Source organism: Stegodyphus dumicola, chromosome X2 (assembly GCF_044657685.1).
Source record: "Stegodyphus dumicola isolate Sdum_Otavi_A_Nest chromosome X2, ASM4465768v1".
Taxonomy (NCBI): domain Eukaryota; kingdom Metazoa; phylum Arthropoda; class Arachnida; order Araneae; family Eresidae; genus Stegodyphus; species Stegodyphus dumicola.
This window is the reverse complement of record NC_140781.1, coordinates 18,239,139-18,257,673: the sequence shown is the minus strand read 5'-3', so window position 1 is coordinate 18,257,673 and position 18,535 is coordinate 18,239,139. Positions and strand designations below refer to the sequence as shown.

At 31.7% G+C, this 18,535-nt stretch overlaps 1 protein-coding gene across 1 annotated transcript in view; it reads left to right on the top strand.

Annotated features, from left to right (window-relative positions):
• The first annotated feature begins 527 nt into the window (after positions 1-527).
• The window catches only part of LOC118204904 (uncharacterized), a 42,400-nt gene continuing 24,392 nt past the window's right edge, over positions 528-18,535 (top strand). The window contains exons 1-2 of the mRNA XM_035377199.2: positions 528-1,023; positions 2,743-2,902. Coding sequence (XP_035233090.1) covers positions 847-1,023; positions 2,743-2,902 — 337 coding nt within the window. The 5' untranslated portion in view covers positions 528-846. The remainder of the gene's footprint in view (positions 1,024-2,742; positions 2,903-18,535) is intronic.

The window sequence follows — 18,535 nt, the reverse complement described above, 5'->3', positions numbered from 1 at the left end:
CACAAGCAAGTATTATTACTAGTAATATGATTATTTTTCTAAGGGGGGAGGGACTGAAAAATATCTTCAAATTAATCATTCATAAAAAGTACTACAAGCCTTACAGAATGAAAGCTGTAAATTAATTTTATAATTTGAGGAATAAAATACAATCATTAGTGAGCAGAATATTATAACGTTGATAATAACGCAATCCATCACATTAAAAACATAAAAATTTTTTCATCCGCTAGTAAGTTTAGCCAAGGCCAGTTGGCCTTGGTTTAGCCGTCTAGCTACTCCATAAATGTTTACATTTGGAACTGCTAAGATGGAACAACAGCGCCATCTAGTGAACGTGACATTTAAGCGCACAGAATGGATTTAGGGAATTCAGTTATAGATTTAAAATTTTATTTGGCTGAAAAGGATATTTTTTCGTGACCTGCAACTTCCATTTTCAAAGCAATTCTGTTTCTCAAAGGTTTTTATTTTTCCTATCTTTAAAAGAGTTTCTGTAACCTTGACCGTATGTGTATAGCCATCAATCATCGTAACCGTTTGTTAAACTGTGTTACATATCAATGATGTTTGAATTGTGTGAAGTATTCATGTTAATATTTCGAAATTTATTAAAAAGTCACCATAGTTTGTTGTGAAGCTGACAGTACTTATATTTTTTTTAAAATATGGTTGCATATATTTTGTACCTGTGAAATATATGTTTAACATTAATTAAATATTATACAAGTTTTTAAAAACAAACATATTTTTATCAATTTCTCTAACACAGTAGTAATGAGGTGAAGAAAAGTCGTCGTTTCTTATTGCCAGACTTACGCAAAATGAATCTTAACACATTTCATAATGCTTCCTAAAACTTCGAAAACTATTGCTCTCTGTTCGGTAGCAAATTTTATTAATGCCGCTGACCGAATTGTTATGCCTATTGCCATTATTCCTATGACTGATCATTACAACTGGAGTCTATACTGGCAAGGATGGATTCTCAGCGCATTTGCATTTGGTTACATAACTAGTCAGGTTAGTTTATATATTTTGAAATGTGGGTGAATAATAAATGTATAAAATTATTCAATATTCTGAATATATTCGTAGTAATTTTAGAATTCTATACCCAGAATCGGTATTTGCTGTTTGCATTTAACAATAGTTATAAGCATGTTTTCAACGTATTCAAAGCAGAACACTACTGTGTCCAAAACTGTTATAAAGACCTTTATATATATAATTTCTTCTGTAAACTGTAATTTTGAACTAAAAATTAATTATGCAGTGATTTCCCAACTTTTCTCTTTACTGTATTATTATGTAATTTTCGTAAACTCTTATTTTTTAACTGTCATACAGTTTTTTAACATATGAAAACTGCACTGTATTGCTGTGTATTCTAATTAAATGCATCAGTTAATAAAGCCTATTTTGGTGATTTAAAGCTCAAATTCTGCATGTTTATTCATCTATTGTCGAAGGAAAATGCATTATATACATTCATTCTTCTTCTCATAATCAAATACAGTGCCCTAAAAACATTAAAATAAATAAACTATATTTCATTTCAGGCAGGATTTGCATACCTTCAGAGTATGCAGCTAACAATGAATTTAATTGCAAAAGTAATTTCATGATCTGAGGTTTTTTGAATAGTTTCTTATTGCACAATGAAGTGGAGAAGTTGTATTCAGACAAAAAAGAATGCTGCATTCTTTTACAGAGTCCCATATTAAATTTCCTGTCTTCTGTAAATACTTCTAGATTTTATAAATATTTAAACTGAATTTTACTTATGTTTTGTAGGATATGGAAATAACATTCAGTTATCAAATAATCATGTGTTAGGCGGGTAGAGACCACAAAATAGTGCTTTCTAAATGTCCTTTTCTTCTTTAGTTTTTATTTCAGCTGTGATTAATACTGGAAAATTTGACATTGTCATTGAATTATCTATAGCGTTTTATGTGATCAGTTAAAAAAGTTATTGTAGTGTAAAAGATATAAAGTTAACATTATCAAGTGAATATTTCTGTTTCTTTTGTCACTTACGGCAAACCACTCAAGAGCTAACTGCTTGGAAGTAATTTGAAGAAGAGTGACAAATTTTAAAATGAAATATTAAATTTAGAAGGATATGTAATACCTAGAAACTTAAATTATGATCTGAGTTATAAAACTGAAATTAAGGCAAAATGACCAATTTCAATCGTCCTTCCCATTCCAAAATATGTACCACTAATGAGTGATCTTTGCGTATTTGAAACAAATACAAAAACAAAATATAAATTTTAGTAATAGTTTGTAATACATTGAAGACTAACTAGACATTGGTAAACTCAGATTTATGATAATAGTGAAATGTTCACAAACTGAATAATTCAAACTGAGAGGCACCTGTGATTCAAGGTTCCATTATACTTCCATTCTTTGTTACACAAAAAATAAACTATTTGAAAAATTACTGTATTCAGTTATCACAGAACAAACTGGGACATTCTGAGAAATTCATAATGAATGAGTTAAGCCAATCAGTGATTTTGTGAATTGTATCTGAAAATATTAGTTTGTTTATTGTGTTCTTCAGAAATATTATAAACATCTCTTTTATGAATCATCAGCAGATACATAGTATTTAAATACATTCTAGCTCTAAAGTGTGGTCTTTTGCTTTAGATATAGCAAAATATGTTGCATGTTTTAGTTTTTTGTAATATTATAACTTTTAGTCTGAAATTATTAATCTTGCAGATCATTGGAGCCAATGCTGCATCCAGATTTGGTGGTAAAACAGTAATGACATTTGCCGTATTTCTGTGGTCAGTCTCTACTGTTATTACTCCTTTTATTGCATCATCACTGACATTACTTATCATATGCAGAATACTCCTTGGCCTTGGTGAAGGAATAGGTGAGTGAGTTTGTTATGAATTATATTTAAAAAATACATGTGTTATTAACATCTTAAGGACCAGTGCACGGAGAACGAAGCACAGTCACAGGACTGGACCCACTGAAATGGATTGTTGCCACTGACCTGCGCATTTTCAGGAATTAAGCCTAATTTTACAAAAAAAAATTCCTATAAAATCAGCATTTTGATATAATGACTTCAATTTTTGAAGTTGCATTTTTAATGTGTATTAATATAAAGAATATCAAATTAATAGAAATAAATTAAACAGGCAAAATACTAAAATCATAACTATGCACACAGAAATAAGTACTATAAACAAAATTACAAATACGAAATTTAAATTTAAAAAAAATAAATAAAACTAAGCAAGAATTAGCTGTAGGTAATTAAATTCCAATTTAAAAGTTCTGTTGTTTGTGTAATAATTCAAAACAAGGATCGACAAATAGTCCTGCATTGCATATTTTTCCCTCAAAATACGTTGTTTGTTTTCGCTTTTCCTTGTTTATAGTGCACACAACACAACTGTTCCTACCTTTATTACCTTATCTGTCAATGTAAATTTTTGGAAAATGTCTTCCACTGAGATGGAAATGTGGAGCGTCCGGTGATTTTCGACAAATTTTTAAGTAAGGTTTTTTAGCCATGGCTAATGGAATGAACCCCAACACATGTTTCAAAACTTCTTTAAAAGATGCCCAGAAATATTTCACCTTTGTGTGACATCAGGTTTATATAAGAAAACTTCCTGTTTTTCTAAACTGAAAAACTGTGTCCACCATAATGATTGGAAAGTGATCAAGGAAAAACCCCATTGGTGGTATATCCATTACTGATCATGTCAATATATATATTATATGTAATTACATTATATGTAAAGTAAATACATTATATACCAAAATATAATGCCTGGGCCATTATATATAATGACCATTCAAGACATTATATATAATGAGCTATTAAATTAAGTAAGAAAAAAACGATGCCTCTTTCCTAAGAAATGGCAAGCGAGTAAGATGCATTAAACGTCGAGAAAGCTGATGGGCTTTCCTCTTCTGTAATAATGTTGTAATGTTACTTTTTAATTAACCAAGAAAGCTTATGTTAAGTTTCAAAGTAAATGGAAAAAAGGACGGTTGATCTTTGGATTATGGTAACTTGGCGAAAATTTGGCCACCAACTCTGCTACAGCAACCCTCTGTTTTTTTTTTTTTTTTACCGCCATTTTGTCTTCACGAAGTAAAGACATGTTTCTTTTCTTTTTATTTACTCAACACTTTTTCCAACAATCTACTAGCCGAATTACACTTATGCTAGAAATTTTATGAACAAAACTGCTTAATCATGACAAATATTAACTGCAAAATTGGGGAAAAGTACAGAATCGCAAACTCCTTGCCACGTTTTTCAAAATCGCACATACACAGTAACCATGTACACGTCGACTTATTTTTACTTAAAAAAAATCCCAAATTGCACAAAAATGGCATTGCGCACACTCTTCACTATATCCATGTACACTGCTTTTTTTCTCATAAATTAAAAAAATTTAACGAAAATGCATGAAAACTTTGTGAATCTTTAAATTCGGTAAAAAGGACAAATGAAATTACCTGATCGTGAAAAAGTATATACCTTTTCCAAAGACGAACATTTGCACGTATAAAATAAATAAAATATCCAAAAACTTTTACCTCTAAATTATCTATTATAAACGTCACCAACGAATCTATAACAAAACATTAAAAATGGTTACAAATACTTAGTCTCAAATATTTAAATTATTTCCATGCACGTTTACTTCCACTGACACGTTTACCAAATTGCTACAAACATATAATTCACAAAATAACTATCATTTAATTAAAATATAATTAAACCATGTACACGTCGACTTATTTTTACTTAAAAAAAAATCCCAGAATTGCACAAAAATGGCATTGCGCACACTCTTCACTATATCCATGTACACTGCTTTTTTCTCATAAATTCGAAAAATTTCACGAAAATGCATGAAAATTTTGTGAATCTTTAAATTTGGTAAAAAGGACATATATGAAATTACCTGATCCCGAAAAAGTATATACCCTTTCCAAGGATGAACATTTGCACGTATAAAATAAATAAAATATCCAAAAACTTTTCCCTCTAAATTATCTATTATAAACCTCACCTACCAATTTCTAACGCAAACATTAAAAATGGTTCCAAATACTTAGTGTCAAATACTTAAATTCTTTCCATGCACATTTACTTCTACTCAAACGTATTCCAAAATACTACAAACATATAACTCTCAAAATCACGATCATTAAATTAAAATATAATTAAATTAAGAAACACTACTTAAAATATAAATAAGCACATACATTAAATTAATAAAAATTAGCTTACAATCCTAATTACTTTAAACTGAATCATTGCTAATAACAATTTTCCAATAATACCAAATTAATTTATTTACTCCTTACATTTAGAACAAAGCATAAAAATAATATCCTCAAATAATTAAAAATACTAATACTAACTTAATCTTCTACAGAATCTTGAGTGCATGGCGGATCACAAAATGTCCATTTTCACCAGATTTCTTGCACCGCCATTCAAACTTATCTAACGCCATTCAAACTATCTGTAATATTCCTCCTTTCACACAATCTCATTTCATACCCATATGTTGGACATTCATACTTATCCGCAATTAAGCAATTCTTTTCAATTACACATAAACGGAATAAAAATTTCGGATTTACTTTATATAGGGCCATGGGATCCAAATATTAAACAACACTGTTTCACAGAACATAGAATGAAACTAATGCTGTACAGCAGATATTTTTAAAAATTTACACCCTTTTCCGATTAAAGAACAGTGATTCGTCCATTTATGTCACATGACATATCTCATGATCTCTCATTTCCCTCACACAAAATAATGCGTAATCGGAACTGAGTACTTCTCACATTATTCCCAAAGTCCTAGGTATCGCCTCCAAAATGTCGCCAAACTACCTGTTACCACATTCCAAAAATCAGCCAAAAGGACTACTGGTCTTGAGTTTTTTTGTCACGAAAGTTCGGCGACGTTGCACCTGCTACCCGCTATAGTCAGCTGAATGCACTTTCCTAACAAAAAAAGCAAATAACATAAATGAAAACAAGGAGCTGGATGCACTTACCCACATTCTAATAACAAAAAAAGCAAAGAAAAAAAGAAATTCCTAATGAAATAAACAATAACGCCTGTGCTCCTTTAATTCTTAGGCACACTTATAAATAGCCTTGATTCCCAGTTTGTTTATACCAATAAATCTATCAAAACCAGAAGTACAGAACAGAAATTAATGTCAGTAGATGAAGGTCAAATGCCATACAGTGGCGTAGCGAGCATAACTGGCGCCCCCCCCAAAAAAACACGGTAATATAATGTATAGAATATATTCATAATAAGAAAATAATGCAGAGAATAATAAAATGCTGAATCTGCCATAAAATACTCTAAAATATATTAAGAATAGTCACTGCCTAACTACACTAGCATTGGATTTGGAAATGTATCTGTGTCGGCGGAAAAATCAGACATACGATGATCTGGAATTAGTTAAAAAAGTATTATTTATTTTACATATTTTTGTAATTGTTTTTAAAAAAGTACAATTTTTAAACAATTAAAAGTTTAATACAGTCAAAAGTCGTTAATTCGGACACCCATAATTCGGAATGATCTATAATCCGTACCTCAAAATTAAAAACTTTCTGCGCATGCGCCGCGTTGACACATGCGCATAGGCGTTTACGCGTGCGCGTAAGACCTTTTATGACTGCGCATATGAGTGTGCGCAAGTGCAGAATACGTTTTCGCGTGCGCGTTTTATGTATAATGGACGTATAAGCTAAATAATTATCTATTTCAGTTAATGTTGATGATTGCGTTGTTCCTTAATTTCCGAATTGGATCTGGCTTATTATTTTTTGCAGACTGTAAGAGCAATTTTATAGAAGTAAGTTTAAACTTTCGATTATATCAAATAGAATTTCCGATATATATTTGTTAATATGTAAAGGATCTAAAGCGAAAGTATGTTTTGAAATCCAAAATCTGTTTATCAATTTCACGCTGCTCGGCGGGGGGAACGCCGCGGCGGGCGCGTAATGAATTGGAAGTTGATCCTTCAGCACTCTCCTTATCTTCAGGGCAGATGTTTTTATTTTATTTGGCTTATAATTCCTTATCAAATGTAGTATTTCATCTCGATGTGCTCCGTCTTTGATATGATTTAAAACAAGTTCCTCGTCATTATAATTCGCTTCCGATAGCGAAGAAAGTGACAAAGGTTATTGAAAACGAAAAAATTTTGATTGACAAATTAGTCGGTATTCTCGACACAGCAATTATAGGACTTGAACTGCGGAACTTTGTAACTGAACAAGAAATTATGTCTGTTTAATAGAATTAAAGAGAAAGTATTATCATATGAAACGAAGCAAAACTTAAACAACTTACATTGAAAGAAATGTTTAATAAAGTAAACAAATAAATATTAAGCTTTTTTCTTTTTGCAAATTTTGATACCCTTTAGATCATAATTGTTCTTTATTTCATAAATTATGGTTTCATACTTTTAATTTTAGAATTTCTGCATGCCATCTTACGAGATTTAAACTGATGATCTATAATCCGGAAAAATCGATACTCCGGAATCGCCGAAGTCCCGACGAGTCTGGATTAACGACTTTTGACTGTATATATTATAGATAAGTAGATATATTTATTAATAATAAAACAATATTGTAATACATTAATACAATTAATTACTATGTATACACTTTTCTTGCTTTATGAAGCAAATTTATTAATTACTTCATCAAAGTCGATCCTTTCAAATTTTTCTATTTCTACACTTTTAAAAATGATATATGACTTAGGGGATCTTGTCCCATCTTTGATTGTAAATATGTCAAAATTTATTTTAATTTGTTGAATGAACGTTCATCGCTAGCATTTGATAATGAAATAGTAAGGAGTATTTGAAGTGCGACTCTTAGGTTTGGAAAAACATTCTATCCATAGATCTGTAATGGAGTTTTTGGTTCCGTTTCTTTTCTACTGTGGAGTAACATCTTGCAGTCAATTCACTGCTCAAAAAAATTAGAGGATATTGTGGGTTTGATATGAAATAAGCATATAATCGACAACCTTTTTAACAAAAGGAAATAGAAGAGACTATAAAATGTTAGGTACCAATCACATTTTGTTCCGGCTACGAGGGATTTGACGTCGAAAGGGACAATTCTCAGATCCCGCACATTTCCAGGAAACCCACATGGCTTGGTTACCATTTTCACTTACTACAAAGACTTGAACTGTAACAAAGTTGAGAGTATGAAAATTTAGTCTGTGACGTCGAAAACTAGGCATTTTAGATTAGGAGTAATTTTAAAGGATTCGAAAATAACTGTGGATTTAATATGAAAAAAACACTTTAATTGCAGATATTTCCAAAAAATTTAGAAGCAGTTATTCTTACAGAAATGATAGAGCTTATTTTTAAAACATAAAACTTAAACAGAGTTGATTTGTAGCTGGTATTACTCAAACAACCTCCCACCTTGCAACAAAAGTTGTAAATCAAGTCTATTGGGAATTTTAACACATCGACCAGCTCTAGTAACAAAATCTGGGATTTTGGGTGATGAGTCATCATCTTCACTGGAATCTGAAGCATTAGCTGCAGGGCGTAGAGGCATATTTGTAGAGGCACTTTTATCCCTTTGATTCAAACTGATTTGTAAAAATGCTTTTTTGATGTTTGATAATTCTTTATTCGTTTCTAATTCTGGACGTCCCCTTTTCCATGGCAAACATATTTCATATCTTTTGTCTTCGTTTCTTTTAATACTTTTAAGGAAAAAATCTACCGTTTCTTCATCGGTTACCTGCCTTGACTTTACTTCTGCAGGACATCTTATACCGATGACATCTAGGCTCCATAATTCCATCAAATCTAAATTATTAGCATATACAATACTCTCTAAAGATTTTGAGTAGTTTCTTTGTTTACCTTGAAACGTCCATCCAAGTTTTGTTTTAATAGCTACCAAATTATTATCAATGGGCTCAATTCTCCCAGTCAATAATGTGCCAAGATAATCAGCTCCTATTAATAAACCTATTTCAGGCACATATTCTCCTGTATCACTTAAGCGTACATTTTTCTTTTTCAAAATGGGATAAATATGAGGATCCTCTACACGTGGAATCGCACCACATATCTTCTTTTCGTCCAAAACTGAAATAGTGTACTTGAAATTTTAACACAAGCTTTGTAATGTAATATTGTAGACATTGTGGGACTCTTGTTTAGTTTCACTGCCCTCCAAAAGTCCATGACTCATCATTTCTTGATGTACAAGTTTCAATCCTAGTTTCTCTGCAATATCTTTTTGTATGAAAGATCTCTGAGCACCAGTATCAAATAATCCACGAATGATTCCAGACTTGTCACCATTGATGATTTTCACCAATACAGTTAACAATAACGGAGAATTTTTTGGTGACAAAAGAACCTGTGCATCCGATTCAGATTGTTTGTCTTGTTCTGATTGATTTATATTTGGACACATGATGTTATGGTGTTTTTCTTGCATATAATACACTTTAAATAAGCTTTGCAGATCTTAGAATTGTGTCCTGGTTTCATACAGACGAAACAAGCTCCCCCTTTCTTCAATGTTTCCCTTTTCACCTCCAATGACATCTCGGCAGCCTTAAAACATTCTGAGGTATTATGAAATGACTTATTACAAAATAAACAATGTTTGTCATTTTTCACAGCTCTTTGCTTTTCATTAGATACAATACAAGCAGCAGTAGGAATTTTTTCTTTCGTTTAAAATTTTTCAAATTTATTATTCGCAAACCCTGATCGAACAAGTTGTAACCGCTCTTCACTTTCGACTTCCAAACGAAGAAATTCTAATAAATTTCCTAACATGTTCATCTTGTCTTTATTTTCTACACGGTTATGCGTGCTTTCCCACTCCTTGATAAGAACTTCTGGCAGAGCTGATTCTACTAAAGGATATAACATTGCTTCATATTTTTTAGACGTTACCCCTAAAGTCTCTAATGCTCGCAGCTGAGTCTCCAATTTATCATAAAGAATCCGCAAAGTAAAAATTTCACCACTTTTCGCTTGCGTTAAAACTAGATTTAAAGGTTCACGAACATAAATTTGAATTAATAGTTCATCTTTAGCATAACGGGATTTCAGCTGTTCAATAGCATTATAATAGTTTTCGCCAAATGGTGGAAAACTTGCAACTAAATCTCTGGCCGATGAACCTTCTTCAGTTGCTTGTAAAAGATACTGAAATTTGTCATCTGCATCAATGCTATCGTCATCATGAATCTTTTTAAATTGTCTCCAGAATCCTAGCCAGTTTTTAATATTATCATCAAAATGTTTCAATTCTAACTTAGGAAGATGGAAATTTCTCTTGGTTTCATTTACTACATTGGAAATATCGCCCTTTCTTTCAGTGGTTGATAACATTAAATCAACTTTCGTTTTCGTAGCAACCCACTGATTTCGATAGCTTTCCGTTAAATCCATATCATTAGAAAATTCATCTTCATTAAAATTTTCTATTTCTAGTCATTTTACTTTAACTTTTTCATCTAACTGAAATAATCTGTCAGCTTTATCGTTATATATATGAAATACACATATCAAATCAATCTTACATACTGCTTCATCTTTTAGAACAGTGTCCACTTCTTTCAATGAAGTTGTGAAATATCGCCGTAATTGTGTTCCTTTTCTATTTTCACTTTAAAAATCTATTTTCACTTTAAAAAATATCAGAATAAAGACATTATATAATGTTAAAATAAAGTTACTCTTCACCAAAATTGAACAAAATTTGTAGCCAAACGAAGCTCAATAAACTGCATTTTAAATCATACAATGAAATAACTTAAAAAAGGAAATATATGTTATCGAATAGATGCATTGAAAAAAGAAAATATCGACCAGGAAGGCCCGTTTTAAATTATCCATAGTCCTGTTCCATGGACGCCAGTATTTTAAAGGATTCGAAAATAACTATGGATTTAATATGAAAAAACACTTTAATTGCAGATATTTCCAAAAAATTTAGAAGCAGTTATTCTTACAGAAACGATAGAACTTATTTTTAAAACATAAAACTTAAACAGAGTTGAGTTGTAACTGGTATTACTCAAACAAGTAAGGAGCGAACTGCAGCATTCCTTTTGTAGTAGGAGATTAAAAACAATTGACATGCGTTTAATGCTTCGTAGCAGTGAATGTACGATGTCTCAACAAGATGAGTTGAATCGGTAGCCAGGAAGGCCATCAGTCGTTTACAGAAGAGTCAAACACAATCCATTGTAGTGGAAGCGGTCATTTCCAGACTGGAATCGGTTTCTAGAAACTGGATATGTTTCAAAAATTCGGGACAAGGTCGTGTTATCGTTTTAAAATAAAAAGCGGGAGCTATACGTGCATTTTGTTTAAAAAAATAAAAATACAATATATCTCTTAGAGAAATAAAGTAGTCAGAAAGAATGTTTTGTATGCGGAGATATTTGTACTGCAAACATTTTATTACACATTTTATCAGACAAATCAGAAAAATAAATAACTAATTATATTACAATGATTCTTAATTTTAAATATATTTTCCAGAAATCGATCAAAATAAGAATTAGAATTTTCCAGAAAATCTTGTTTGGAGACCATGTGGCGCCTCTTTGCAAGCAGCGCCCGGGGCATAACACACCCCTTGCCCCCCTCGCTACGCCACTGATGCCATATGAATCAACCCATGTGAAAACAATTACCATTTAGCTCCATCAAATGGCTTTTAAAAATTCAGATAAATCGTTCCATTTTTCACGTTATGTTATACGCGATGCTGGGCTTCAGAGATTAGTCGCAGATCTTTGCATATATGCGATGCTGGTCTGGTAGGAGTGGAATCGTTGGGTCAACCTGAATGGGTTAAAGGAGAGAAAGCTCTTATTTCTTCTAAATACTCTGAAAGGTTTTAATAGATCAGAAACTGTGTGTGTATCATCCTTTTAATTGCAATAGGTCATATACTGAAAATGACTGTTGTAAAAATATATTTCAAGTGAAAATTGGGGATTGTCCAGCAAGGCACAATTTCAAGATGGCCACTACACAAAACCAAAATACCAAGTTAAAGAATTACACAAACTTGGAGTGCATGTACACATCAATCTATTTTCACTTAAAAAAAGTCAGAGAATTTCAAAATCTTGGCATTGCACACTCCCTTGGCTTTGCCCATGTACACTTATCAATCTATTTTCACTTTAAAAAATATCAGAATAAAGACATTATATAATGTTAAAATAAAGTTACTCTTCACCAAAATTGAACAAAATTTGTAGCCAAACGAAGCTCAATAAACTGCATTTTAAATCATACAATGAAATAACTTAAAAAAGGAAATATATGTTATCGAATAGATGCATTGAAAAAAGAAAATATCGACTTACCATACATAGAAATTTCTATGGCACGCAAAATTCCTTAACACCATCCAAAAACTTTAAAAAATTATCTGAAATTATCTATTCTAAAATTATCTGCATACTGCCGTCACCTCATAAATTCACAAAAATAACAGTAAAAATATCCTCTGTAGTGCCAGACTGTCAGTGGCTTTTCTTGCAACAAACCCATTCAAAGCCATCTGAACGTTTGACCATACGCATTTCCTTCGTACAAACAGGACACTTGTAATGACTACTAAATAAACCTTCATTTGCACAATTAACGCCCTTTTCTCCTTTCGTTACAAATCGTACAGAAACTTCAGATCAATCTCATTACATACAGCCATTTTATGGTGTACAGCACAAAATAAGCAATGTAACAAAAGCAATGCTAACTGACATCCAACTCGGAAATATGCCTTTACAAATATTTTCCCATCAGTCAAATTCACCGCAATCATGCAACCAATCACGTCATCAATAGAGTTTCCATAGCATTCGACTACTCAGGTTACTATAAATGAAACAACAATTTTGGCGATAAAACAACAACTTGGCTATAATCCAAGGGACACCCTAAAATATAAACTAACCATGTGTTACGTAGAAAAAAAAAAAAAAAAAAAATGACTTCTAATCTACAATTAACTTTTAACTCTTTAAAACTGACTAAACTGGTGCCGCGACATAAAAAAAAAAAAAACACTAATCTAAAACTAAAACTCAGTACATACATAATCAAAACTTTTAAATCTAAGAGACATCCAAGAAAGCTATCCTCCCTGGTGTTTTGGTAGAATCACGATTAATTGACAAAACAAAATTCAAAAATGCACTTCCACAACAAAATCATTTAACGTGCTATCTCTCACTAAATTAAAACTAATTTAGATCTCCAACCTGAAAACACATAAATTTCAATACAAAATCTAGAGATAGCCTTAAACCCTTAACACTTCAAATACCACACAGATCTCTTCAAAACACCAGGGAAAGATAGAATCACACAATTAAGTAGTCTACTCATCAAATCAAAATAAATTCGGTAAACCGATTGTATAGTCACCAACACTAAAACTGATTTTTTTTCTCTACTACCGCAATATAATTACCCAGGTTCAGTTAAATAACCATGTTTCCGTAAGGATCACATGGGTGACCTATAGTAGACCACAATTACTACGCAAAAGAAACATATAATAATAAAAATAATAAACACATTTATTGAAAATTCCCACACATTATAATTTAAGATAGCTGGCCAGACTACCCCTACAAAATTTCTTAAATGTTACTCCTAGTTTTTTTTTTTTTTTTTTTCTTTTTCTTTTCATAAGAATCTCAATTTAAACATTATTCCATTAACACAAAATCATAGTGAAACACGTCACAGTTCTTAATCATTTTGAACAGGAACTCAAGAAGATTAAACTCGTATAAAATGGCTAATTTAGAATAAATCACATTGAACATAGCACTTAAACATTAAAACAAAGATTCACTTCCTCCAATTAGTTAAATTAACTTCTGACTATTAAACATTAAATAAAAAAAAAATTACTTTCTCAGCTAGAAATTTAGTAAAAATATTCAATTTTCTTCTACTTAAACATGACAGCTCTTGCTTTAGTATTAAACATTTCCAAATTTATAAAGATTAATTATAAATAAAAAAACACCAATGAAAATATAAAGTTGCTCACAAAATCTGCGTACACCTGAGAGACTCGGGGAGCTACCCGGATCCAGTCACGAAACGTCGAAAACATAACAGCCAAATCTTCTTCGTTGTTTTCAGGAACCGGACCTTTTTCATACTTCCAGCACTAACCTCCATCAAGCAGCATTTTAACTCAACAAAAAATAATAATTATCAGCCTTCCCTTTTATTTTGAAGACCCTCAGAAGATAACGGAAGGAGATTGGCAACAGGAGATGACGACTTCCCATATTTCCATTATTTTCAAAGCAAACTGGAACTTCAGCGTGAGCAGTCTCTTTCCACCCATGGAAAACGTCAGAGACATGATTTAGACACTGGAGTTAGCTCCAGATCCTTTGCCATTTACACCGAAATTTAACCGCAAAGAGCCTGCGACGAGCTGGGACTGGTCACCGCTGTCAATGCCACGGAGATCACCAATATTAACCATAACCGTGGTCGCCCACCAAGGGGTCGCCGGGTAACGCTCCTCTCAAAGACTATCAAACTGGACCTCAATAATAAATCAATTACCGAAAAAAAAAATTCTAAACAAAAAATTTGTCACCAGGTCTACGTCAAGACCGAACCGAAGCAAGTTAAAGAACACATATAAAAATCTCAAAATAAAAAAAGGTGTTCAAAATACCCTTAAAACTTTAAACCGTATGAAACATAAAAATTTGCCTACAAGAGCTGTTTAGGGAATGTGCACTGATTTGAGAAAATGCAGTATTGAGCAAACATATATACAAAAATGCCCAAAGTAAACAAAAGATGAAACATACAAAACCCCAATTTAGAAAAACGAGACAGTAGTCTATTAAGGACAAAACTGCAGGCACTGCAATTGTGAGATGCAGGCGTTAGCATAAACACAAAAAATCTACCAAATAGACTACCAAAATTACCTGCAAGGAATAAATGTGAATATCTCAACCAAGGAGGAAGTGCTTTAAAACTCAAAATCTCCAAAAATAAACTCGAACTCAACTCAAAAATCAATAACTCCACAAATGCATACACTAAGCTCCAAGTAAAAATCCACACTGAAACATGGCAGTGTCTCTACTCAAGTATAATAACAACAAGTCTTGTGAGTTTAAAACAATGGCAAAAACTGAAAATGCATAGCATAATACTAATGAAAAAAAAAAAAACTCATAATATCAAATTCACACAAAAACTGCTCCAGCAACCTGAAGTCTCTCGTATAAGTATTCGTTCTCATTTCACACTAACGATCCAAACCAGCACAAAACTCAAATACCGAATTAGAATTAAAACCATAAGTTTGCAACAAATTCAATCAAGAACTGAAATCCAGTGACAAGAAATTAAAAACTAATAAAAATCAAATAGATTACTCATTAACAATTTAACTCACATTTAAAAACAATATTACACAATTCACAATTAAAAACAATGTTACACAACTCACTATTAATTTCCTCACCAGACTAGCATTTAAACAACCTGAACACCTACACAATGAGTATAGAAGAGTAATTATCCTAATTTCATAAATTTCACAACACAACAATTTTCTACCTTGTCACACAAAATTCTCACAAAACAAATTGTCACAAAATTCTCATAACTCGCAATTCTAAATTCTCTTAAAACACTACACTTCTATTGTTTAACCATTTCTCACCAAAAGTAATCACTAATCATCAAACTACAAAACTTGGAAATTAGGTGGAATCTCAATTACTACTTGTACAACTCATTAAGCCAAACCACAACCACAGAATAATTGAACACACATAAAAGCTAAACAACAACTTCACTCAAGCTGATAATCTAAACATTTCCCTAAAATCTAAAAAAAAAAAAAAAAAAAATTCAGTCAAATTTCTAAACAAACTATCACTGGTCCCTCGCAACTTTACAAAACTAACGTGCATTAAAGTTAAGAAAGCAACTAAATTACTCAAAATAAAATCCACATTTCTAATCCAAGTCTGTTGTACAAATTCCCTAATCCATTAACACCATTTACGAACTTAAAAAAACTTCATTGTTAAATTAAAACAAGCAATTGTTCTGACATTAAAAAAATTCACTAAAAATGGAACTAACCAAATCAAACAATTAAAAAAAAAATGCAGTTAACACAAGCAATTCAGAAAAATTCCATTACCACACACTAAATTAACAAAAAGGTGTCTCAAAGAGCTAAGTAAACACAAACATAAAAATTCAGCTCTACTCCAAAACACAATATTCGTATAAGCATACACAAAATAGAAATTCAGTACATAATTCAAATTACACATTTTACATACAGTGGGTCTACCAGTCGCGAAGTCACGGCACCATTTGTTCCTACAGGAAGAAATAAATTTTAACTTTGAAAAACTGACTTCTTCTTTTTGGTACCGTGACAAAAAAAAAAAAAAAAAAAAAAAAAAAAAAAAAAAAAACCTAACTACTAAACTCCTACATACACAATCAAAACCTTTAAATCTAAGAGACATCCAAGAAAGATATCCTCCCTGGTGTTTTGGTAGAATCACGATTAATTGACAAAACAAAATTCGAAAATGCACTTCCACTACAAAATCTTTAACATGCTATCTCTCACTAAATGAAAACTAATTTAAATCTCCAACCTGAAATCACATAAATTTCAATACAAAATCTAGAGATAGCCTTAAACCCTTAACACTTCAAATACCACACAGATCTCTTCAAAACACCAGGGAAAGATAGAATCACACAATTAAGTAGTCTACTCATCAAATCAAAATAAATTCGGTAAACCGATTGTATAGTCACCAACACTAAAACTGATTTTTTTTCTCTACTACCGCAATATAATTACCCAGGTTCAGTTAAATAACCATGTTTCTGTAAGGATCACATGGGTGACCTACAGTAGACCACAATTACTACGCAAAAGAAACATACAATAATAAAAATAATAAACACATTTATTGAAAATTCCCACACATTATAATTTAAGATAGCTGGCCAGACTACCCCTACAAAATCTTTTAAATGTTACTCATAGTTTTTTTTTTTTTTCTTTTCGTAACAATCTCAATTTAAACATTATACCATTAACACAAAATCGTAGTGAAACACGTGACAGTTCTTAATCATTTTGAACAGGAACTCAAGAAGATTAAACTCATATAAAAAGGCTAATTTAGAATAAGTCGCATTGAACATAGCACTTAAACATTAAAACAAAGATTCACTCCCTCCAATTAGTTCAATTAACTTCTGACTATTAAACATTAAATTAAAAAAAATTACTTTCTCAGGTAGAAATTTAGTAAAAATATTCAATTTTCTTCTACTTAAACATGACAGCTCTTGCTTTAGTATTAAACATTTCCAAGTTTATAGAGATTAATTATAAATAAAAAAACACCAATGAAATATAAAGTCACTCACAAAATCCGCGTACACCTGAGAGACTCAGGGAGCTGCCCCCCAAGGTCGCGGTCGCCCCCCAAGGGGTCGCCGGGTTACGCTCCTCTCAAAGATTATCAAACTGGACCAAAGCTCGTAAAAATCTCCTCTTCTCCCCCCTTGCAACGGCTTAAGAAAGCTCTGTTTACACTCACCAAGAAACGCCTCAAAATCGCTATTGGCTCAAACAACACTAAAATTTAAAATTTAACCAATCTTAAGGAAACTTGGACTCCCTTTCGCCAATTAGAAGAAAGGTAATAAATAGCCTTTAAAATTCTCAGAAATTCAGAACATTCTACAAGATGACAGACCCTTTCTTTCCCACGGAACAGAAGAATGTTTCCAACCTATAACTCTGTCAAAATATCGCCGCCCATTAGAACTATTCGCCTCTGAACAACCAAAACATGTGTTTTCAACCCCCGCGAAAAGAGGAAAATGCAGCTGGACAGTGACCTCTAACCTCCAAAGAAGCCGACTCATGAGAAACGGAAATGCACCCGCGCCCTTTTAACTGTAACACATATTCTGCCAAACTTAAAGGAGCTTTTCCGTAAAGTTTAACAATATTAAATATTATACATTAATTTTAAATCAGAACAATACAAATTCATTAATCACAGTAAAATATTATAAGAACTAAGAATACATTATGCACAGTAAAATAATACGAAATAATTATACACAACAAAAAATACATAAGAATTTTCCATAACACATAACTGTTTATAAAATTATCATTCAGTACAAAATGTATATATCTGTTTTATCTTTCGCTCTAACATGAGGTGGGTTGTATATTTACTGAAACATTATAAAATTTGCATAAAAACCTGAGCCCTTTTATATTTGTGCAAATTAAATACTAATTTAAAAATTTGTGGAATTAAGTAGATTCACAATGCATAATCCAAACTCCTTTTTCCCGTAATATTGTTGTATA